At 43.7% G+C, this 24,761-nt stretch overlaps 1 protein-coding gene across 2 annotated transcripts; it reads left to right on the top strand.

The window, feature by feature from the left end:
• Window positions 1-2,134: 2,134 nt before the first annotated feature.
• CUNH21orf62 (chromosome unknown C21orf62 homolog) lies at window positions 2,135-23,318 on the top strand. Of its 2 annotated transcripts, XM_032276994.1 has the most exons (3): window positions 2,135-2,459; window positions 15,464-15,642; window positions 21,378-23,318. In XM_032276994.1, exon 3 carries the CDS (start codon window positions 21,442-21,444, stop codon window positions 22,099-22,101), a length of 660 nt encoding a protein of 219 aa, XP_032132885.1. In that variant the 5' UTR covers window positions 2,135-2,459; window positions 15,464-15,642; window positions 21,378-21,441; the 3' UTR covers window positions 22,102-23,318. The 2 variants fall into 2 exon arrangements, with proteins under 2 accessions (XP_032132885.1, XP_032132886.1); XM_032276995.1 differs by lacking the exon at window positions 15,464-15,642.
• The last annotated feature ends 1,443 nt before the right edge of the window (window positions 23,319-24,761 follow it).

Raw genomic sequence — 24,761 nt, forward strand, 5'->3', positions numbered from 1 at the left:
TGGCCAGCCTTTCCCTCCCTCATCTTCAGGCATCCAGTCCACATATATTACCTCATTTTTTCCTCAGCTCCACCTTTCAACACAGTATTATTATCCCCACCTAATAGATAAGGAAATTGAGTCTCATAAAGTTTAAATAATGTGCAAGAAGGTAAGACTCAAGGTCTGAACCAAGATCCACTTTGCTATTCTCACATGATAGAATTTCTACATGTGCTTTGCTGAAACTGATCACCCAACAATAGCAGCCTCTCTCTATTCTCAATTCCCTTTATCCTGGCTGTGATTCACTGGCTTTCCAAATGGCTCACAAGCCTGGGACTCCTCCACCTCCAAACCTTTGCTCCAGCAATTTTCTTAATTACTTGGGTTTCTTTATCCTGTGGGCCATGTGTGTCCAACTGCTTTGGCTCAGAAAGGAGGAAGAATTTATCCATCAGCTTGCATCTGCAATTGATCAAAGAATCACTCCATGAGAGATCATTGTCCTTTCCCACATCTGACCACCCAGATCACAGCCATCCTTTAAGGCCCAGATCCAAAACTACCTCTCCACAAGGACTTCACCAATCTCCCTGGAAAAGGCCGACCTTCACTGAGACTTCCCTGCATTGTGTCTGCACCTCCCTTCAAACATTTCCCACATGCAACTTATATAATAAGTTCAACCCCTCCTATAGTATAACTTCCTTAAAGACAAGAAACACGGCATTGATCTCTGTGCCCTTATATCTCCTGGCACAGTGCATGTATGTGGTAAGGATTCACTACATGAATAATAAATGAATGAATGAATTTCCCTACTAAGGTGCTCTCTTCTTTAACCTATTGAAGAATTTATATCTGGGTAATTACAAATCACTTGCTCCAGTCTCCCAGTGCTTTTAATTAGCAAGATTTTCCTTCATCTCAGCAGTTCCCAACCTTCTTGGCACCAGAAACCAGTTACATGGAAGATAATTTTTCCACAGACAGGCAGGAGTAGGAGACGGTTTTGGGATGATTCAAATGCATTACATTTATTGTGTGCTTTATTTTTATTATATTGCATTGTAAGAGATAATGAAATACTTATACCACTCACCCTAATGTAAAATGAGCTTGTTTTCTTGCAACTAGACAGTCCCCTCTGGGAGTGATGGGAGACAGTGACAGATCATCAGGCATTAGATTCTCATAAGGAGCATGCAACTTAGATCTCTTGCATGCACAGTTCACAGTAGTTCACCATAGAATACCGTTCTCAATGTGCTCCCATAAGAATTGAATGCCACTGCTAATCTGGCAGGAGGTGGAGCTCAGGCGGTAATGAGGGTGATAGGGAGCAGCTGTAAATACAGATGAAGCTTCTCTTGCTCACCCACTGCTCACCTCCTGCTGTAGCATGGACTGGTACCAGTCCCTGGTCTGGAGGTCGGGGACCCCTGCTTTATCTTTTTCTCCCATATTTAATGAGACCTCATCAGTTGTTAAGGCCCAGGTATTTACCTTCCCTTAAAATACAAATACAGAAACCTAATCCTCAGTGTGATAGCATAGGAGGTGGAGATGTTAAAATGTGATTAGGTCATGAGGGTGGAGCCCTTATGAATGGGATTAGTGCCCTTGTAAGAAGCCGAAGAAACCACAGATGTCTCCCTTCCACCATGTGAAGGCTCAGTTAGAAGGTGCCACCTTTGAACCAGGAAGCAGGCCCTCACCAGAAAGCAAATCTGCCAGTGCCTTGATCTTGGACTTCTCAACCTCCAGAGCTGTGAGAAACAAATGTGTTGTTTGTAAGTCACCCAATAATGGCATTTTGTTGTAACAGCCCAAATGGACTAAGACATCAGTTAATGTATATAAAATATTTTTTACATATTTATTGGTTTTGTGGCTTCTAACATTTTTTAAATGAACTTAAAAAGAGAGAGAGAGAATAATGTCTATCTTTGGAGTTGAAACGAGTTCATTTTTTCTTTGGAACAACCACAAGAGGACACTTTTTACACTAGTGCAGGCATTTACCGTAAGTAACAATGCATCAGGCCAAAAAAGGTGGAATAAACAATGAAAGTAAAAGTAACAAGGAGTCCCCATGCTCTACATACAATCTCCTGCTAAGGTAGAATTTCTTCCGTGTGTGTCAATCCTTTGTGATCAGCCTACAGAAACAGTGTCCTCAGTCTCTTCTAGAAAATTCCCAGTTTAGAACCCCAAAAGAGTGGCCAGCAGTCACCAAGTCAGTTTCTCTCCTGTGTGCAGCTAATGAGACTGGTAGGCCAGCCGCTTCCTCCTGGTTGCCATGGAAATGACCAGGCCGCTGGCCCTCTGAAGACGGAAAAGAACAGCACGTGGAAGACCACGCATTCCACCCTGGCTTGCAGATTAACCCAGCTGTCAAGCCAGGGTGAAGGATCCGCGGCCAGGCAGAGGTCTGTGGAGTGGAGAAGCGAGGCCTCACGGTGGAACTCTGAGATGTAAGTACTTTCTCTGTTCTTCTTTTTTAAAAAGCATGTCTAGTCTGACAGACCGTTTTTAAGAGCTTCAGAATTTCTGCTGCATGGTAGGAACTGTGACGTTTGGAAGAGCCATTGGCAGGGTCACCTTCTTGTTGCATTTGCATTTCCTGAACCCGTAACATACATGTATGAGTGGCTTCCACTATGAAACACTTTTTAGGCTTCCAGGCATATGGATTCCTCTTTACTGAGATTCTGCTTTAAAAAGAAAGATTTTCAGTGCATTAAGCAAAGAATGAAATGGTCTTCTCATTTAAACCCCAAAAAGACAAACTCGCTTAAGGCTAATCCAACAGATATCTCCTAGAAATCTTGTCTCTATTTTTAAATATCTGACTAGACTTTTCTGTTAGTCTTCAGTGGTAAATAACAATTAAGGAAAAGAGACATGGTACATAGCTCTTTTCCTTATTGTGATCACAAACAAAGAAAAGTGGGAACTCCCAAAGCATCGGCTGATATTGTTTCTTCGCCCTGCTTTATCTTTTACTAGTATTATATTTACTGCCTGTTTACACACCAGGCTTTACAGAGCTTGCTGGTTAGAAAACAAAGAAATAGAAGAAAGTAAGTTTGGATGATCATGAACATTTGGATTGGATAGTTCTCATTTTTAAAAAATTGGTCTTTTATTCAAAAGTGAAAAAGCATGATAAATAATGTAGCAACAGGCAAGATGAGGAGGGGAGTGATTTAATTCAAAATTCATAGACCATACGCGTCCTGCATATATGTCTTTGTTTAATAAGCATATTTTTGGAAAGTTTTTAGCAAAAGTATGTTGGTGTATATGGAGGACAGGAAATATTTCAAAAACATTGTGCATGATATTTATTTTAAAAACCCATCTAAAATACCCCAAAAAAAAGAGCTCATTTGCTTGAAAATTTTTTTACTGAAAAGAGCCATCCCTGAGAAGCTTTTTGCTTTTTTTTTTTTTAGCCTAAATAATGCACTATGTTTGGAAGAAAAAAAAGACTTTTCATTACTTTTTTCTGACAGAAATTGGCATTTTCTGAAAATAACACTTTCAATAAAGTATTTATGGAAATGGGCGCTTCTCAAGAGCTGACTTGGATTTCTCAGCTTTCTTTTCCACACTAACAGTTTTCACTGCCTAAAGCTCCTACATTACCAGCTTTTAAAATTCAGTGCCCAGTGGCTTGTGTCTGTGTCTGTGGGAGCTAGCAGGTCACTAAGCCCCAGTGGGAAGAACAGGCAGACCTCACGGTTCTGTGGGCGTGGGACCAAGGGGCAGCTGTGCAAAGCTGCAGGCGTGAACTCCAGTGATGCAGTTAACTGGGTGTCTACCAAGCCACTCAAAGTAAAACTCAAAAGATTTGCATTCATTGCCTAATTCACTCTCTCAAGGACCTGTGTCAAGTAGAAAGGTACAGTTGCCATATATTTTAGTTAGGACTCCTTTGTCAGGACTTCTGAGAATTCTTTGTCCCACGTTCCATACCTCTGTTAGCAGAAGCAGCACTCTGCTCATATTGTCCTCTATTCTGATTATGAACTTAAGAACAGAGATTTATTTCTTATGGTTCTGGAGACTGGGAATTCCAAGGTCAAGGAGCCTGCATCCAGCAAGGACCTTCTTGCTGTTTCACCCCATGGTGGAAGGTGGAAAGGCAAGAGAGCATGTACACACACATAAGAGAGACAGACAGACAGACAGACAGAGAAGAAGGAGGTCAAACTCATCCTTTTATTTGAAACCTACTCCCATGATGACCAACCCACTCTTCAATAACAGCATTAATCCATCATGAGGGCATCGCCCTCTTAAAGTTACCTCTTAAAGCTCCCACCTCTCGACACTGTTGCACTGGGGATTCAGTTCCAACACATGAACTTTAGGGAACACATTCGAATCATAGCATTTAGTGTGAGGGTTCTATACAAATTTAGGTTAAAGGCCACAGCATCTAGTATAGAATACGATGCATGGACTTTCACTTGAATAGGCCCAAGACCCTGGGGTAGGAAATAGCGCTGTAATTTCTACCATGACTCTTCAGAGTATAGTTAGCTGTCTGGGTTCAAATTTTAGCCATTATTAACTGGTTCTGTGACCCTGGACAAGTTATTTAACCTCCCTGTGTCTTCATTTCCTGATATGAAAATGAGACCATATGTGGTGGCTCATGCTTGTAACCCCAGCACTTTGAGAGGCTGAGGTGGGTGGATCACTTGAGGTCAGGAGTTCAAGACCAGCGTGGCCAACATGGCAAAACCTGGTCTCTACTAAAAATACAAAAATTAGCTGAGCGTGGTGGTGTACCACCTATAATCCCAGCTACTTGGGGGGTTGAGGCAGGAGAATCGCTTGAACATGGGATGTGGAGGTTGCAGTGAGCTGAGGTAGTGCCAGCCTGGATGACAGAGCAAGGCTGTGTCTCAAAAAGAATGGGGCCATAATATCTACCTGAAGGATTACAGAAAGGATTTTAAATAACAGAAAACATGTGAAACACTTAGCAGTCCTGGCACAAAGGAAGCACTCATTAAATCATACTATTAGTGAATAAAAATATGGATCGTTCCTGATTTCATTCAATTTTCAACATACAACATACATGTCTCACATTTTTTATTTTCAAGTATGCTGCCACTTTATCGGTGACCATTTGCTATATTTAGCTAGCTTAGCTGTGGGAGCACAGGGCTGAAGAACAGTGAATTATTGATGCCATAATATTTCTCATAGGAGTCTGAACTTTCTTGGAAATCAGGAGCTGTGTATGTGACATGTTAAGTTGGAGATGTCTGCTAGACATTGAGAAAGAGCTATCAGACACAATGTGAGGCATGTGAGCATGACGCGGGCAGGAGCTAGAGACATATCTCAGCTCCCCATCAGCATCTAGGTGGTATTTAACTTCACAGGACAACAGGCAGGCACCAAGAGAGTGGATGCACATACAGAAGACAGCCATGCACTGAGCTGGGGACATGCAATAATGACAGGTAAGAAGATCAATGCCGGCCAAAAGACTGAGAGGGAGTGGCCTTTGAAGTAGCCAGAAAACCAGGAGAACATGATGTCATGGAAGAACAGAAAGCTATTCACTCAAAAGGAAGGGAGGAGGCAGCTAAGTCAGATGCTGGTGGGAAGTCAAACAAAATGAGAACAGGAAGCTAATCACTGGATTTGGTACGGGGTGGCGGGAGGTGGTGGGATTCAGTGGGAACTTGATGAGAATCGTTGCAATAGAATGATCCCAGCAAAAGTCTGGTTTTTTGAAGTGGCTTAAAAATCTAACACAACTAGGTATTAGGGTCTGTGTGATAACAGATTGGCTTACAAAATCTCTTTTTAAAATTTATTTTGTAATAGACTGATACAGCACTCTAAGAAAAATAGGTTTGAGTCAAATAAGAATTGTCACGTATTCCCCCAACCTAATAAAATGTCATGAAAGAGGAGAGATTGGAAGACAGTGTAAGAGATAAAGATGGTTTCTCAGTGGATACAAAACAGAAATAATCCCCACACAACAGAGGGAAACATAAGCAGATGAGGGGAATGGAGCCCAGACTGGAGAATAAGAAAACACAATGGGGCCACGCGTGGTGGCTCACACCTGTCATCCCCACACTTTGGGAGGTAGGAAGATCTCTTGAGGCCAGAAGCTGTAGATCAGCCTAGGACTACAGTGAGACCACGTCTCTACAAAAATTTAAAACATTAGCCAGTGGTACGCACCTATAGTCCTAGCTACTCAGGAGGCTGAGGTGGGAGGATTGCTTGAGCCCAGTAGTTCAAGATGAGTGAACTACTGCACTTTAGCCTGGGTAACAGAGCAAGACCTTGTCTCAAAAAAGGAGAGAAAGGGAGAAGAAAGAAAAAGGAAGGGAAAGAAAGAAAAAGAAAGAAAGAAAGAGGAAGGAAGGAGGAAGGGAGGGAGGGGAGAAAGAGAAGAGAAAGAAAGGAAAGAAAGAAAGAAAAAAAGAAAGAAAGAAAGGAAGGAAGGGAGGGAGGGAGGGAGGGAAGGAGGGAGGAAGGAAGGAAGGAAGGAAGGAAGGAGAAAGAGAGAAATAAAAAACTCAGTGAGATATCACACATACTCTCTCTCTCTCTCTCTCTCTCTCTCTCTCTCTCTTTCTCCTCAAGGCTTATCCCAGCAACATGCCTTGGTGCCTCTCCTTTCCCAGTTTTGATCCATTTCCCATAAAAGGATTACTTCAAATTTGCATCTCTGAAATGCCTGGTCTCTGGGTCATTAAAAAAAAAAAAAAAAAAGAATCTTCTCTGTGGCCAGGAGGTCTCAAGAATTCATTTGGAGTTGTGCCTAGACACTATTTCATGGGCACTCAGTTTAGCCCAAATCGTGATGCCAGATTATCTACTGGAGCTCTACTGCTGTCACAAAACTAATCTTTAAAGAGTCATCAGTGAGATCAGGACTCACTCTTTTTAAATAAAATTCTTATTTTGCAATAGTTTTAGGTTTACAGAAAAATTGTGAAGATAGTATAGAGAGTTCTCATATAGAGTTAACATCTTACATTAGTGTGGTACATTTGTCACAATTAATAAACCAGTAATGACACATTATTATTATAAAATAAAGTCCAAACATTATTCAGATGTCCTTAGCTTTTACCTATTGTCCGCTCTTTTTGTCCCAGGCTCCCACATTACCTTTAGTCATCATTCCTGGGAGGCATTTTAAAACTCTGAAAAATCTTCCAAGAAAGAAGCAAGGTTTAAATGTTCATTGGTTCCAATATTTGTAACTAAAACCAGCAAAGAAAAATTTAATTCTTATTTTTTTTCCAAACTTGAATGGTCAGAACTATAGCTTGAACACAGTTGAAAGGAAAAAAGCCTAGGGCTTATATCTTAAGGAAATAGTTCAAGGCCCTTTGCTGGAATGTAGGAAGGAACAACTCTAAGTGGAAGATCTCAGTTCCCTTTCATTGTTCTTGTTCTGGAAGCAGGTAATTAAAATAGTAAAGGTCTGCCAGCTTTTTTTTTTTTTTTTTTTGGGTTTCTCATCTCCTAGCAAAGGGATTAGTGTCTGACTCATTTTCCTTGGCAACTTCACATGCACATAATACTGGCCCAGTAATTTGAGCAAAGTTCTTCCTGAGTTAGCTTTGCAAGCTTGGACTCTGCAAAGTTAGGTTGTGGGGGAGCTGTTGTAATCTCTCAACCAAGAGCAATTAGAGGAAGGGCTTTGTGATGCTCACAAATATCTGTGAGACCAAAATATACTAACTCTATTCATGTTTTCCTTAGCTCCTTGGAGGATGTGTGGCATGAGATGGAAGGGCAGTGATTAGAGGCCTGACTTGGGGCTCACAGCTTCCACTCTAGGCAAGCGTATTTCGCCCTTCGTCCTCATTAGATTCGCAGGAAAGTTGTAAGGCAACCAGGAACCTAGACCAGGCCTTTGGTAAAGTCACAGGAGGCGAGAGGTGCCTCCTGGGATTTTGGCCAGATGTCATTCAATGGCTTTCAAAGATGATGCACAGCTAGGTCAAAGGAAAGAAAGCTCAGATTCCCACCCTGTCACCCATACACAGAAACTCATTCTGGCGTCTCTAACATGGCTAGGCCATACCATGAAAGTCGCTGAAGAAATGGATGAATTTTGCTTGCTGATTTGATAACACTTGACAGTCCTAGGAGGTAAAAGGCAAAAGAGGGAGTCAACAATCAATTACAGGCCTCATTGGCTTAGCCGATATAGGGACTCATTTGGATAATATAAATAGTCGTGGAGTGCTGCTGTGTGCCAGGCCCTGTGCTAAGGACGAGGGAAACTGCCATCAGCAAAAGGCATCAGAAATCTGACCCCCGTGATAAGGTTTGGCTGTATCCCCACCCAAATCTCATCTTGAATTGTAGCTCTCCTCATTCCCTCGTGTTGTGGGAGGGACCCAGTGGGAGATTATTGAATCATGGGGGCGGTTTCCCCCATACTGTTCCTGAGGTAGTGAATAAGTCTCACGAGAGCTGATGGTTTGAAAAGGGGAAACCCCTTTTGCTTGGCTCTCACTCTTCTCTTGTTTGCCACCATGTGAGACGTGCCTTTCACCTTCCGCCATGATTGTGAGGCCTCCCCAGCCATACGGGACTGTGAGTTCATTAAACCTCTTTCTTTTGTAAATTGCCCAGGCTTGGGTATGTCTTTATCAGCAGCATGAAAACCGACTAATACACCCCCACAGTAAACCAACAGTGAGGAAGCCCCTTACCCAGACAGCAAATTAGTGGGTGAAATTAACACCCAGGTGAGCTCAGGGCTTTCCAAATAAAATATCCGCTTTTCAGTCGGTTCTTACTTCTAAGCTCCTGACCACTTTAGTCTATTTCTATGATTCAATCAATTTAATCTCAACCAGTAATCCAGGTGATACCTGAAGAGCTTCTGGCTTCACCAGCCAGCAGGCACAGATGAGGTTAAGTGAACACGAATAGTTTGTATTCTGCTGGCTTGCACTCCCACCTACCTGATGCAGGTCCTTGCCTCCTCGCACCACTACGTCTACAAAATAGAGTCTCCTCCAGCTGTTTCTTAGAGTCCCCAGGAGTGTCTTGCCTGTGCAATGGTCCTTTCGTCTGCTCCTGTCCCCAGCCCCCACTGGATGCTGACTGTGGGGACAGGAGCAGAGGAAAGGACCATTGCACAGGCAAAACAATGGCTGCTGACCCCACTGGATGCTGATCCTTGCCTTGGCCATGGGGCTCCCTGTTGCTTGATGACCAGGGAGCAATGTCCAGGGGTGGCCCCAGTCTGTTCTTGAGAAAGGGTCAAATGGTGCCACTGGTCTGTCATTCCTCACTATGCTAGAGCTGAGCTGTACTTAATACAGAAGTGGGGAAAATGCCTCTGTCCACCACTCAGTGTCACCCTTTCTTGCCTGGGCAGGGGGCCATTTGTGCCTCATATATCAGAATTTTTTTTTGTTTTTTTGAGACAGAGTCTCATACTGTTACCTGGGCTGGAGTGCAATGGTGCAATCTCAGTTCACTGCAACCTTTGCCTCACAGATTCAAGCAATTCTCCTGCCTCTGCCTTCCAAGTAGCTGGGATTACAGGCACCCGCCACCATGCTCAGCTAATTTTTTGTATTCTTAGTAGGCACAGGGTTTCACTATGTTGGCCTGGCTGGTCTCGAACTCCTGACCTCATGATCCACCCACCTCAGCCTCCCAAAGAGCTGGGATTACAGGAGTGAGCCACTGTGCCCAGCCAACATCTCAGAATTCTTAAAAGCACTTCTTGCAGCTTCTGCTTGCTGCCCGACAGGACTCAGCCTTGGGCATAGGTTTGGGCTGGAAAGACACAAATGCCACTGTCCCATGTCTCTGCTCATCCCTGCCCTGGAACCTCCCATATCATCTTCGCTCTTCTTTCGTCTTCAACAATTCCACTTATGCAATTAACCACCTGAGGACAGTCACCCCCTCAACTCATAAGACGTATCCCGATGTATCCGTTTGGGCTTGGATGGGTCCAACATAGTGTGACTATTCTACAGGAGCATTGAGATTTATGCTGAGAGAGCTTATGACCCAGGCTAATGAGAGGAATAAACCACATCATGCAATTAGCAAACACTGCAGGGCTGTGAATACAGAAGGGCTGGTTTGGTTCAGAGGGGTGGGATGTGGTGGTTTAAGTTTCCTCCTCGTCTCTGTAATCATTTCCTATTGCTGCTATCAAAAATTTCTACACATTGGCCAGGCATAGTGGCTCACTCCTGCAATCCCAGCACTTTGGGAGGCCAAGGCAGGCAGATCATTTGAGGTCAGGAGTTCAAGAGCAGCCTAGCCAACATGGTAAAACCCCATCTCTACTAAAAATACAAAATTTAGCTGGGTGTAGTGGTGCACACCTGTAATCCCAGCTATACAGGAGGCTGAGGCAGGAGAATCGCTTGAACCCAGGATGTGGAGGTGGCAGTGAGCCAAGATCATGACACTACACTCCATCCTCCAGCCTGGGTGACAGAGCGAGACTCCATCTCAAAAAAACAAAAAGTCAGTGGCAAGTGAATCATGAGATCAAGACCATGCTGGCCGACATGGTGAAACCCCATCTCTACCGAAAATACAAAAATTAGCCATGCGTGGTGACAAGCACATGCAGTCTCAGCTACAGGACCCTCGGGAGGCTGAGGCAGGAGAATCGTGTGAACCTGGGAGGTGAAGTTTGCAGTGAGCTGAGATCGCGCCATTGCACTCCAGCCTGGTGACAGAGCAAGACTCCGTCTCAGAAAAAAAAAAAAAAAAAAAAAAAGTCTACAAATTTAGTGGCTTAAAACAACACATCAATATTCTTTTACACTTCTGGAGGTCAGAAGTTCAAAATCAGTCTGACTTGGCTACTGTGCCTGGCCAATGTGAGGTTGTCAGTAGGGCTGGTTCCTTCTGGAAACTCCAAGGGAAAATCCATTCCTTGCCTCTTCCAGAGGCTGCTGGCATTCCTTGGCTTGTAGCCACATCACTCCAATCTCTGCTTCAGTTGTCACATTGCCTTCTTTTCTATCTCCTACTGTGTCTGTCTTATAAGAACCCTGTTGATTACATTGGGTCCACCCAGATAATCCAGGGTCATCTCCTCATCTCCAATATCTTAATTTAATCATGCCTGCAGAGGCCTTGTGGCCATACAAGGTAACATATTCACAGGGCCCAGGGATTAGGACACAGGCACCTTTAGGGACCATTATTTGACCTATCATAATATCCATTAGGCACAGGAGGAGATCAGAAATAAAGTGTTTTGATCACATCCCATATTCCTGCCATTCCTTTAAATATTTTACACACATTTAAATTAGTAGAAATGGAATCAGACAATTAATTTCTATTTTCCAGATCAGCTCACTAGTAATTTCAGGACCTCACAATCCTCAGAATTTACAGGAGGACAGCTTGCCTGGGAACGCCACTCCTGTGACATCCACTGTGAGCCCTGATGCCATGAGAAAAACATAGGTCATTTTCTGAGCTATGAGCTATGGCGTCTGAGTTAGGAGCCTCTGGATGGCTTCATCAGCCTGGCAGCAAGCCTAGCTTCTAGTGAGGGCTAGTTATAATTTATATAATTATAAATCTGATTTGATTTGTTACCGGAAAAATCACACAAAGAGGCCTTTTTGTTTTATGCTGCACCTGTTTTCTCTCTAATCAAATGCTTGATACAAGTAATGCATTAAATGTACCAGTTACTTCAGATTGCTTTGGGGTGACTTTTGGGATGCCCTCACAGAACATGCTAATATATTTGTTATCACTATGACTCCGATATTACAAAATATCATTGTTGATGAATAGTACTATGTATATTATAGTATATCTATGAGTACTTATAAGTACTACAATATACATAATAATATAGAACTATTCAGGCTGGCTGCGGTGGCTCACACCTGTAATCCTAGCACTTTGGGAGGCCAAGACAGGAGAATCACTTGAGCCCAGGAGTTTAAGACCAGCCTGGACAACATAGTGAGACCTTGTCTCTAGACAAAATAAATAATATACTACTATTTATAAACACACACACACACACACACACACACACATATATATATATATAAAATCACATGCATCTACTTTGCTCTTGTAACCTGTGTGGTTGGATTATCATTCTGTGCCATGTCAAGAGAAATAAGGCTCAGACAGGCTCTCTGACTGATCCGACTATACACTAGTGAGTTCAGCGAGAACAGTCACAAATTTTTTTTTTTGAGACAGTTTTGCTCTTGTTGCCCAGGCTGGAGTGTAATGATGCAATCTCGGCTCACCGCAACCTCCACCTCCCAGGTTCAAGCAATTCTCCTGCCTCAGCCTCCCGCGTAGCTGGGATTACAGGCATGCACCACCACCCCTGGCTAATTTTTTTGTATTTTTAGTAGAGATGGGGTTTCTCCATGTTGGTCAAACTCCTGACCTCAGGTGATCCACCTCAGCCTCCCAAAGTGCTGGGATTACAGGCATGAGCCACCGCACCCAGCCACAAAAATATTTTGAAGTCTGTCCTCTTAAAACCCAAATTGTATACTTGAAGCTAATTTTGCCAGAATAATTCCAACTTATGGAGACATGAGTTTTACTTCCTCTTTTTCTAGATGAGCAAATATATCAGCTGATAGCATATAGTTTAGATCCTACCAAATAAACAAAACAAGATTCTGAACACATCAGAATTACCAGAAACTCATTTCCTGCCCCTCACAATGAACTGTGTAAACCGCAATGAAAGAGAAGTGATCTTCATCCACAGAGGCTGCACAGAATGGTGACCTCAGCATTAGATCCTTGTAAGGGCCTGTGAAAATTCAGTGGCTTGTACCAAGGATGAAGATGTGCTGTTGTGGAATGTGAAAAAGAAATAAAAGGCAACACGTATCACAGTAAGAAAACCTTGGGGAGGGACCCAAATTAGCTTTCAACTTCATAAGCTTCAAAATATTAAACAACAAAGATATCAAATATCATCTTGCATAGTGTTTATCTCTAACCTACCTCCTGCTGTGCATTTGTGAGACAAAGCCAAAGAAAAGAAAAATGCTAAAAATCCCTTTTTCCAAGAGCATTTCAAGGTCTACACCTAAAGCCTTCACACAGTGCCTGTGTGGGCATCTCATCCACATAACAGAATAGCCAACACCCCTCCTTGACCTAAACTGGAAGAGGGTTTGCACAGCCCTGGATAAGCGGGCGCTGAACCTGAGAACAGGTGATCACTCGTTTCTGCAGCCCTAGCGTGGAGTCTCTGCCCCACACTCCTCCCATACTTTCTATTTAATCCTTGCTATCTCTCTAATAAGGAACAAGGTAGTCATGAGGCTTACTGTGCAAATACCCTTGGGCAAGAATGTGTTGGCTGAAATTCCAATTAAGGTTTAACCAACTGGTATCAGATCCCAGTCTGTGAGCAGGTTTTCAGCACTGGCTCCTGGAAAGAATGGATGACCAAGGAATTTAGAGGAAGGCACCTCAAGGGGAGCTGGGGATTGGAGAGCCGCTCTACCTACTCATAGCCTGCCATAACTAGCCCACAGTAGCAGCTAGGCTTGCTGCCAGGCTGATGAAGCCACCCAGAGGCTCCTAACTCTGAGAAAATGAGCTGTATTTTTCTCGTGGCTGTGAGGGCTCACCGCGGGTGTCTCAAGGAGTAGTGTTCCCAGCCAGACAGTGATGGGATGCTAAGAATGAGACAATGATGGAAGGCTGAGGCAGGAGAACTGCTTGAACCCAGGAGGGGGAGGTTGCACTGAGCCAAGATTGCACCACTGCACTCCAGCCTGGGTGACAGAGTGAGACAAATGCTTTCCTGTGCTGTCCCCTGGGCTCTCCTCCTCCCTGTATTACTGGTTCCCTCCCAGAGTTCCTAGCAGGTGTCCTGACTGCATGCTTATAGGAGGAAGAGCGCCTCATCCTCATCCCAGCCTTCTCAAGGATTCCAGATGTTGAAGCAGATTTACCCAAAGAGCCTGGAGTTAGAAGGAGTCAACAAATGGAGGGGTGGAAATCACTGGAGAAAATACGAAAGAAAAGTGTTCCCCTCCTTAGAACTCATTGTCCTGACTCTAGTATCTTCTCCTTCAATTCAGTCTCTCCCTGGCAGCCTAGGTTACCTTCCTTAAACAAGATCTAAGCACACGTCTCCTGATGCAGACCTTTACTGCCTCATTTGTTGTCTCTTGCAGGAGCCTCCAAAGAGGGAGTTGACATCACAGGAGGTTTGCAAGCCAAGCTACTGGGGTAGAGCTGAAAATGTTCAAACTTTCATTTTTGTTTCTTTTTCATCTCAAATTTTTAAAAATTCTACTGTTTGTGTATTGTAGATAATATAGATGATATATAAGTATGGTAGTACATGAATGGCCTCTATAAATTAACAGAGACAGGTATTGGGGAGGGTTTTTTAATTATTTGTAGATGGGGTGATGGTCAGAAGAGTTTGGAGACCAAGTCACCACCAGCAGAATATCCAAACCCCTTAGCTTGACCAGCAAGGTCCTGTCTAACCCTGTCCTCCTGCCTACATCCCCCCTCATGGACCTCCAGACATCTTATACTTGATCTAACATATGGAGGACTTTAGTCATTCTGACCTCTGTGCACTGCCTCTCCTTTCCTAACCTGAACCCCTTCTCTACCTGGCCCAAAGAGCACACCTTTGGGAGTCTTTCCGTTTCTTCCTTCCCACCACTCCATGTGCATTTTTATTTATTTTTTTTTTTTTTGAGACAGAGTCTCGTTCCATCGCCAGGCACCAGGCTAGAGTGCAGTGGTGTGATCTCGGCTCACTGCAACCTCACCTCCCAGGTTCAAGTGATTCTCCTGTCTTAGCCTCCTGAGTAGCTGGGATTATAGGTGCACACCAGCACAACCAGCTAAGATTTTGTATTTTTAGTAGAGATGGGGTTTCACCATGTTAGCTAGTCTGGTCTCGAACTCCTAGCCTCAGGTGATCCACCCGCCTTGGCCTCCCAAAGTGCTGGGGTTACAGGTGTGAGCCACCGCGCCCAGCCTCCATCTGCATCTTTAAGAACTACCAATCACATTGTCTTCTAATTAGTTGCCCAGTTGTTTGTTCCCAGAGTACATTTCAAGTTTTCCCGGCAAATTTCAAGTCCCTTGAGGGTATGGATGATATCTTCATTTTTGCTTCGCCATGACTTAGGCCATTTGCCTAGCATCCAATAAATGTCCTCTAAATGTTGATTTCTCATTTTCTTTTGAGAAAAGTGAATGTAAAAATCATAAGTTGCAAAGCAATATTAGCACCTGCTGTATTGTACCCAGCTAGCAAGGTAGGCTGGCTGTATTGACAAACTTCAAGATATCAGTGGTTTAGAGTAATTGAGATCTGTTCCTCCCTTACATCACAGACTAATGCCATTAAGTGGGCAGAGGGGTGTGCTCTGTTCCATACAATCATTCAGGGATTCAACCTTTTGCCCACACTTCTGCCATCTTCTAGGGCCATTGGTTCCTTCGTGGAATCTTCCACCACATTGCATTGGCCAGAATTCAACCACATGGTGCCACTTCACTGCCAGAAGCTCAGAAATAAAGTCCAACAGTGTGCCAAGGAAGGAGAGGAGAGCATGGCATTCATAGGCACTAGAAGTCTCTGATACACCTTGATTGTAAGACACAATAAGTAGCTTGATGCAACCATGATAAAAACTCAGGGGATGTCTATGCATCCAAATTTTCAGTCAAGATGCTAAAAACTGTGTATGGTTATTAAATCTTTGAGCCTTTAAATCACTGAACATGTTTAAAAACCAGAACTACTATTCATAATCAGTTTGAATATTGTTTTTCTATTGCAGCTGAAGAAATCTCAAGAACAATACTAGCAACTAGCTACATAAAGGCAGAGGGTTCTGAATTGAGATCAGCCATCAGTTACTTCAAAACAAATTCCACACAGATTCCTTCTCAATCTAGGGTTACACCCAACGTTCTGATAATGTTTATACTTGGCTTCAAAAGGAATGTTTCAAATTAGACTAGTTCTGTTTATAAGAAGATATTACTAGTAAGGAGATATTGTGTCCGTGGGAGGACAGCATTTGGAGCATTTGCCCAAAACAAATTTGAAATGTCATAAATAATAACGTTCTAAACTCTATAGTCCTAACACAAAAGATGAATAACTCTAATTGTGGAAAAATCAGGCCATGCTCTCCAAATTCTTACAGCAATTAAAAATCAAAAGCAATTTACCATTTTAATTTGGAAGTCAGTTTAATTTGAAATCAAAAGTGGTTTTTATTTTATTTTTGAGACAGAGTCTCACTTACTCTGTCGCCCAAGCTGTAGTGCAGTGGTGCAGGCTTGTCTCACTGCAACCTCTGCCTCCTGAGTTCCAGGGATTCTCTTGTCTCAGCCTCCCTAGAGTAGCTGGGATTACAGGTGTGCACCACCACACCCTGCTAATTTTTGTATTTTTAGTAGAGACAGGGTTTTACCATGTTGGCCAGGCCATTCTTCAACTCCTGACCTCGAAAGATCTGCCTCCCTCAGCCTACCAAAGTGCTGAGATTATAGGCCTGGCTGTGATGTTCATTTTTAAAGTGGAAATGCAATTAGGGGAAAGGCTCAAGACAATAAAGTGTGAAAGGCTCAAGAGTCAGAAACTGATGAGATGCCCTGGCGAGAAGCAGTCTCAAGTAGAGATCTGAGTTACGACTCTGGGGTTAAAGGCAGAAGAAGAAAGCCAGGCCCCGGGCACCCCAAGGAACACACTGTGAAGCCAGGACATGGAGAGATAAGCAAGTTTATCTCTCACAAATGCACTCTCCAAAGGATTTCCCTGAAAAAGTTCTTGAAGATTCTTGGAAGGTAAAAACCAGGGGCCTTCCAGCAAAGGAGACAATTTGAAATTCTGAGTATATCCCACAAAGTCAGACATATACCTGCACTCTTAGAGTGCGTTTTATCAAAGTGGTGCTTTGGCGTTTGCTGAGACTGAGAGGAGCAGAGTTGCTCTGCTCACCCGTGCTCACCCGTGCTCACCGCATGGGTCTTGTGGACACCCACTTTTCTGATTGTCTACCTGGCCCTTTTCTAATAATGCCTCCTGACTGCCCTTTGCAGAACCATCCTTCTACCCTCAGTCCATTGTTTGCAATGTGGCCGATCCCATTCATTGGCTCCAGAGCTGAGCATGTGACTCAGGAGACCAATGTATTTTTGCCTTCTAATATTTATTTATTTGCTTATTTGTCTGTTTATATATTTATTTTTTGGTGGCAAGGTCTCGTTCTGTCACTCAGGCTGGAGTGCAGTGGCACAAACTCAGCTCACTGTAACCTCTGCCTCCCGGGTTCAAGTGATTTTCCTGCCTCAGCCTCCCTGTAGCTGGGATTACAGGTGCACACCACCATGCCCAGCTAATTTTTGTATTTTTGGTAGAGACAGAGTTTCACCATGTTGGCCAGGCCAGTCTTGAACTCCTGAGCTCGAGAGCTGCCTGTCTTGGCCTCCCAAAGTTCTGGGATTACAGGCCTGAGCCACTGCACCTGCCATAATTATTTATTTATTAGAGATGGAGTCTTGTTCTGTCATCTGGGCTGGAGTGCAGTGATACAATCATAGCTCACCACAGCCTTGAATTATCAGACTCAAGTGATCCTTCCGCCTCAGACTCCCAAGTAGCTGGGACTATAGGTGCATGTCATCATGTCCAACCAATTTATTCTGTTTGTAGAGATTAGGTCTCACAATGTTGGCCAGGCTGGTCTTAAACTCCTGGTTTCCCACAATCCTCCTACCTTGGCCTTCCAAAGTGCTGGTATTACAGGTATGAGATACCACATCCAGCAGCCTGGTACTATTTAAAGAGATTTTTTTTTTCTTTTCTTGAGAGGTTGCTCAACTGATAGAAAGTAAACCTGGATCTACTAGTGACCATGTTGTCCCCAGAAGGAGTGATCTTGTCTGGGCATAAAGCCCACAAATGAGAAAGAAAAACTGAAAAACAGAGAGACATTTCTGACAACCTCTTTTTGAGTAGCTGGATCAAGCCATGCCTGAATCCTTCCTTAATTTTTCAAATAAGTAAGCAGATTTTTTTTTTCTCAAGTCAGTCTTAATTGGATTTCTATAGCTAGCAGTTAAAAGAGTTTGAGTACACTGACATTTGGTAAACTACGTTTTTTCATTCATTCAATGAAATGTGTTGAGTCCTTGCTACATGCTAGGCACTGTGCAGGAAATTGAGACTATGCAGCCAAGAAACTGCTCTCTCAAGGTGTTTACCCCAGTGAATGAATATCTTGAACTAATCATCACAGTACAGCTGGCTGTGGTGGCTCACACCTGTAATCCCAGTACTTTGGGAGACCGAGATGGGTGGATCATCCTGAGGTCAGGAGCTCGAGGCCAGTCTGGCTAACATGGTGAAACCCCATTTTTACTAAAAATACAAAAATTAGCCAGGCATGGTGGTGCGTGCCAGTAATCTCAGCTACTTGGGAGGTTGAGACAAGAGAATCGCTTGAATCTGGGTGACAGAGCTTGCAGTGAGCTGAGATTGCACCACTGCACTCCAGGCTGGGCAACAGATCGAGGCTCCAACTCAAAAAAAAAAAAAAAAAAAATTCATGGTAAACTGAAGGAGGAAAATGCCCAACTGGCATCTCTGTGGCAGCCCCTATAAATGCGTTGCTGGAGTATTTGCCCCATTCTTTGCCCTCTTAGTGAGCCTTCCCCCACTGGGCACGTGTCCTTGTTCTGGCCTTTGGGCTCCTGATGTCCAGGAGCCAGGGACCATCCTGAGGTCCAGCCAGGGCCTTGACTGTTAGAAAGTTGCTCAAAAATCCTTTTGGGAAATTCTCGTCCCACACATTCCAGCAAACCAATATCCTTCTCTCTTCTGATCTCTTTTCCTCTTCCATGGCTGCCTCTGAACAGCATCAGCACCTGAAAGAGGGAGGCAGACACTTTTTCACCAGGGGGCTGATGAATAGACCTCTTCTCTCCCTTTCCTTTTAAGGCTGGGGTCAGAGTGGGCCAACGGTGTTAACGGTATTCCTGGTTCTGGGATGACAAGGTTACTGGGACATGAAGTCCCAGAGGCCTCCAGTGGAATCTGGGACAGCTGATTGTCTAAAATTATCTTGTAATTAACAAATTATTCACTGTTCCTCACTAAGGGGGGTAGACACGCCCACGTTCTAACACCGCTCAAGACTGTTAAGCCTCTTGTTCAGAGAGAATTCTTGTTCTCCATGTTTCTCAAAGCTCTTTCTTCCATGACAAAATATACCTATTAATAAAGGCTTTAAGAAAATCCTGTGCCAACTTTAAAATAGACACAAAGCACTATAAACCACCTTATCCAGTCCCCTATGTGGAATCGAATCACTCTCTCTGCTGTGTTCTCATAACTGTCTCCATGTTCAGCACAGCTCTTCTCAGTTCAGCCTTATTTGTCTTTTTTTCCTTTGAGGATAAGCCCTGGAGGATAGAGCTCCAGGTCTTTTGTATCTTTGTTTCTTCTGCTTGGCCTAAGCCAGGGCCTGGCACACGGCCCAAGCTGGGCCCTGCCCAATGCCTGCGTTTGCCCCTTCTCCTGCCCTCCTCCCTGCTGCTGCAGCCTCTCTGCTGCCACATGCAGGACTGGCCTGGCCTTGGGCTCTGATGCCCCAGCCCATTGGAAGCAGAGTCAATTTCATTAGGACATAAGTTCTATGAGGGGTGGGCTCTGGGTTGTCTTGTTCTGAGTTGTACCCCCATGGCTAGCAGAAGGCCTGCCACCTTTCAATAAGCATTAGTTGAAGGAAGGAAAGAGGGAAGGAAGGAAGGAGGAAAGTAGGGAAGGAGGGAAGGAAGGAAGGATGGAAGGAAGGCAGGAGGAAAAGAAGGAAGGGAGCTAGGGAAAGAAGGAAGGAGGGAAGGAGGGAGGGAGGGAGAGATGAAGGGATGAATGCATGAATATAGTCACAATTGCTGTGAGTCAATGTCTCAACCTCTTCAAGTTTACGTGGCAGAGCTGACTTCTGTCCTCCTGGCACTTCAGCCATGGGGTTGTGGCTTGTGCCTCCTGCCTGTGTACCTGATCCCTGGCATTGTCAACTTTGATTCCTTTGGATTTCTAATCGCCTTGTGACCTTGTCTTATACCCTAATTGCTGCTTGTCTGCCTAGCCTCTTTTCTGCTGTCACCATACTCTTTGGACATGTCGAGCTCCTCAGAACGGCCTTCCCTCTGTTGCTCCCTGGCCCTTACTGTAGTGGCCCCGCCGGAAGCTCTGGGCCCTCCCACTCAGAGGTCTCATGCCAAGCATCCCACCACACCCACGGAGCTCAGTAGACGGAGATGGACTGAATTGTATTGTTTGGTTTCTCTCTTCAGTCACTGGGGGAATATGATTACTTTTGCCAAACTGAAATGTGGTGCACTCCGCCCTAATGTTCAACTCACCTCATTCCAGTCACACCACGAAGGAGGACCATGCACCTATCATATGCCAGACACCGTAGGGCATTTCCCGGCAAACTGGACATTGTTGCTCTTTAAATTACACATGCATCCCTACCTTATTTAGATTTTTTAGAAGTTCTTATACATGGTTTTGCTTTGGAGCCCTGCAATAATGGTGTGATTGGAACGAGATGAGATGAGCATTACGGCAGAGCGTACCGCATTTCAGCCACGTATTCATACATTTCTTCTGGCAGAGTAGTGAAATCAAAATAACTGTGATTAAATGGTGGTTGATTAGTATTTGTGTTGTCTACTATTACAGTTACCTAGCTACATTTGTAGGAGGGGCTGAAAAGGATGAATGGACCCATAAACATTAATGTGGTGGGGACAGAAGGCATGTTTATCCACTTAGAAATGAGAGTTAACCATTAACTGCTTCATTGGTATTCATGCTATGCTGTGTAATAGGTAGCACTCGGATAGCTAAATCCAGCAAAGAAGTGTTTGTCTCTTGCATTCCAGGAAGTCAGATATTGAGGGGGAGGAGACCATGGGTATGTTTAGGGGTTTTCGGGTGCTAGATACTGGTAATTGGATGTTTGGAGAATGTGCTCTCTCCACTCCAAATCCCTGCTTGTTGATAGGATGCGGTAGGTCTCCCATCTGGCATCTGCTTTGGCATTGCTCTAGCTGCGTTGTTGGCACGTTGGTCTCACTGTCAGCCGACATCATGGGGAGTTTTACACCTCGGATGAGCAGAGCTCAGAGGTTTGGCTGCTGTCTCTGGATGAGGTGCTGAGAAAACAGCTTTCCCAGTGCTGGAGCTGCAAGCAACAGTTACTAGAACTGCAAGAAAGAAATGTTTACCACTTGTTTCTTCTGGGGTTCCTTTTCCATAAGCAGTGTATTTCAAATGAAAAGTTGTAATAAAGCTGCCTGTTTTCTTTCAGGTAAGTTCCAACAAATTGGCTCACAGAGGTGGGGTATGAACACACTGGCCCACACTGGGCGAGAATGGCACCACCTCCCAGGCCCTGTCTCCTTCTGATCAGCGCTCTGGGTGTCTTTGCACTTAACCGCTTCACCAAAGGTCAGAAGAACAGCACGCTCATCTTCACAAAGGAAAACACCATTCGGAACTGTAGCTGCTCTGCAGACATCCGGGATTGTGACTACAGTTTGGCCAACCTGATGTGCAGCTGTAAAACTGTCCTGCCCCTTGCTGTGGAGCGAACCAGCTATCACGGCCATCTGACCATCTGGTTCACGGACACATCTGCGCTGGGCCGCCTGTTGAATTTCACACTGGTCCAAGACCTGAAGCTTTCCTTGTGCAGTACCAACACTCTCCCCACTGAATACCTGGCTATTTGTGGTCTGAAGAGGCTGCGCATCAACATGGAGGCCAAGCATCCCTTCCCAGAGCAGAGCTTATTCATCCATAACAGTGGGGATGGTGACTCCACAGAGAAGCCCACGTGGTTACACAAAGGCTGGCAGCCATGTATGTATATTTCATTCTTAGATATGGCTCTTTTCAACAGGGACTCGTCCCTCAAATCGTATAGTATTGAAAATGTTACCAGCATTGCCAACAACTTTCCTGATTTTTCTTACTTTAAAACCTTCCCAATGCCAAGCAACAAAAGCTATGTTGTCACATTTATTTACTAACATAGTAACTGTCCAGCTGCCTCTAACTTTGGCAAACAATGGATAATCTGCAGAAGGAATCTGGAAATAAGGCCATGAAATAGGTATCCCTAGCCACAGCTGCGCCTCTCTCCACTGGCTCCATGCAAAACAAAAGAAAAAGAAACCAAAAAACCAACGTGATTCTGTCCAGGGACAGGTCTTGGGAGCCAGCTAGGCTACATCTCCACAATTAGGAACCTGCAGGGAAATGTCCCATTGGAAATGGAGAAAGCAATACACCCTAGAGACTGCTTAGTGGAGCTCCACCTAGGAGGGGACCCCCAAGAAACATATCTTCTTTCAAAATACTGCCTTAAATTTTTTTCTGTTTCATTTTGTGACATTGCTTGGAATTCCCCTAAGTAGAGAATAATCAGTTTCAGAGGTTTGGGGACTACGAGTTTTATAAAATGATTAGGTTCTCTGAAACTGATCTTTTCCAAATACCCTGCTAAGAACAGATGCACTGAGAAATAAGAGTTTGGAGACTGCATTTGTTGGGGTGGAGGTAACACAGGCATGGATAGGGTGGGACCTCAGGACCCAATGAGGGGACCAGGGTTCCAGGAAGACGGATGCAGAAGTGAAAATTGGAGGACACAAAACACATTTGCATCTATCTCAAAATTTTGCTTAGAGCATGGCCTAACAGAGAGGAAAGTTCTTTGTTTCCAGCCTTTCACATTCCTTTCCTTATCTTTCTTTGTGTCATCTGTCTTTGCCCCTGCTATACCACTTCCCCTATTTTCTTTTCTCATTTTCATCTTCTTTCTCCTCCTTCTCCTTTTCCTCTTGCTCCAAAAATCAGAACTTAGATGAATACCATTAACCACATTAGGGGCTAGCCTGGGAATCTACTAACCACTTACAACATTATTTCTATTGATAAAAGTGCTCAAATTATTAACAGATAATTAACAACAACAACAAAAAAACTTTTAAATCCCAGTTCATTTGTTTAAGATTGCAAAGTGAAGACATTTTATATGACATGGTTAACACAAAATGTTTTTATGTGTGCTCATAAAAGGAACCAAAGCAACATACTGTTTAAAAAAATTAAATGGACTCATTATTGTACCAAGAAAATTTTCACTCATAGAGACCCAACTTGACATTAAAGTGAACTATAAAGGATCCATGGCAGGCTGGGCACAGTGGCTCACGTCTGTAATCCCAGCACTTTGGGAGGCTGAAATGGGTGGATCACCTGAGGTTGGGAGTTTGAGACCAGCCTGATCAACATGGAGAAACCTAATCCCTACTAAAAATACAAAATTAGCCTGGCATGGTGACACATTCCTGTAATCCCAGCTACTCGAGAGGCTGAGACAGGAGAATCTCCTGAACCCAGGAGGTGGAGGTTGCAGTGAGCAGAGATCGTGCCATTGCTCTCCAGCCTGGGCAACAAGAGGAAAACTCTGTCACAAAAAAAAAAAAAAAAAAAAAGAATCTACGGCAATTGTGATACAAATGTCTAAACCTGCAGTGCAATGAAGTTGAAACATTAGTGCATTCATGATACCATAATGATAAGAAATAGTCCATATCTTAACAGGATGTCCTGAGGTTGATAACTTTAGATCACATATATCACATTTTTTTTTCTCTTAACCTTAACATAGAGTAACTGAAATAACCTGCAATTTCTACATTTGCTTAATTGGTGGGGGATTTAGCCATTCAGGCTAATTAGCATGAGTCCATGTCAGTGTTGAAATTAGGCCAAAACAAAGATCAAAGTAGGAATTTTAATAGAAAAGTGTGACCTCATTACTGACATTGTTCTTCAGAGATAATGTTAAAGTGATAGAAAAGAATAAGGAAAGGGGAAAAAGGAGAAAGAAAAGCGAGAAATGACAAGTGAGATGATTAGTAATATATTCACTGTCAGTAACTGAAAATATAACAAATTGAATTTTAATGAATTTTTATTAGTAAAGCATAAAATTAAATGATGTTAGAAAGTATATGTATCCTATAAATATCTTCCATTTGGTAGCTTTTAATCATTTCAAATCCTTTTCACATATGTTTTAAGTGAGTCTTTTGAGAAATAACTGAGTTATGGGACTTAAACCAATAGAAAAGGAAAGCTAATTTAGTTATAAATCAAGCCTGAGGTTTCAGATTTCTGGACTAAAAATATGGTTCTGTTTGTGCTGCTATGGGATAAAGAATGGGCAGAGAAAATCCACAGCACAGGCATGGGCACGAATGGCATTGGGCACTTAGCTGCAGGGTTTGGGGGACAACAGGGAGTGTTGGGATGGTGGGTAAGTAAGGGTGCACTCCCATCTGAAGCTCTACAGTGGCTCAGCTCCAACTGAGTGTTGCCATGGGAAAATTTGACGGGGCCAGATCTCCTCCTTCAAGAGAATGAGGAATTCCAGGTTGTTATGTGAATTCTCACAATTTGTAAATGTCAGCATGCCATTCCCATTTTTGTTTGTTTTAAATAATTTAATGTGGGTCAAACAAACTGTGTCAACGGTGCCCATCTGGCCTGAGGCTAGTGGCTTGTTGCCTCCGGCCAGTGGTGTGCTGGTAAAAGTTTAACCACCAGCTCTCCAAAACTAAGCGGGGTAGGGTGGGCTGTGCTGCCTGTAGAGCAGCCATCTTTTCTTCCTTTACTTTCT

Source organism: Sapajus apella, unplaced genomic scaffold (assembly GCF_009761245.1).
Source record: "Sapajus apella isolate SASKATOON/1434 unplaced genomic scaffold, GSC_monkey_1.0 scaffold8, whole genome shotgun sequence".
NCBI lineage: Eukaryota > Metazoa > Chordata > Mammalia > Primates > Cebidae > Sapajus > Sapajus apella.

Excerpts from the sequence above, each read along its gene's own strand:
- CUNH21orf62 (XM_032276994.1), top strand. The coding sequence starts at position 21,442 with ATGGCACCACCTCCCAGGCCCTGTCTCCTTCTGATCAGCGCTCTGGGT.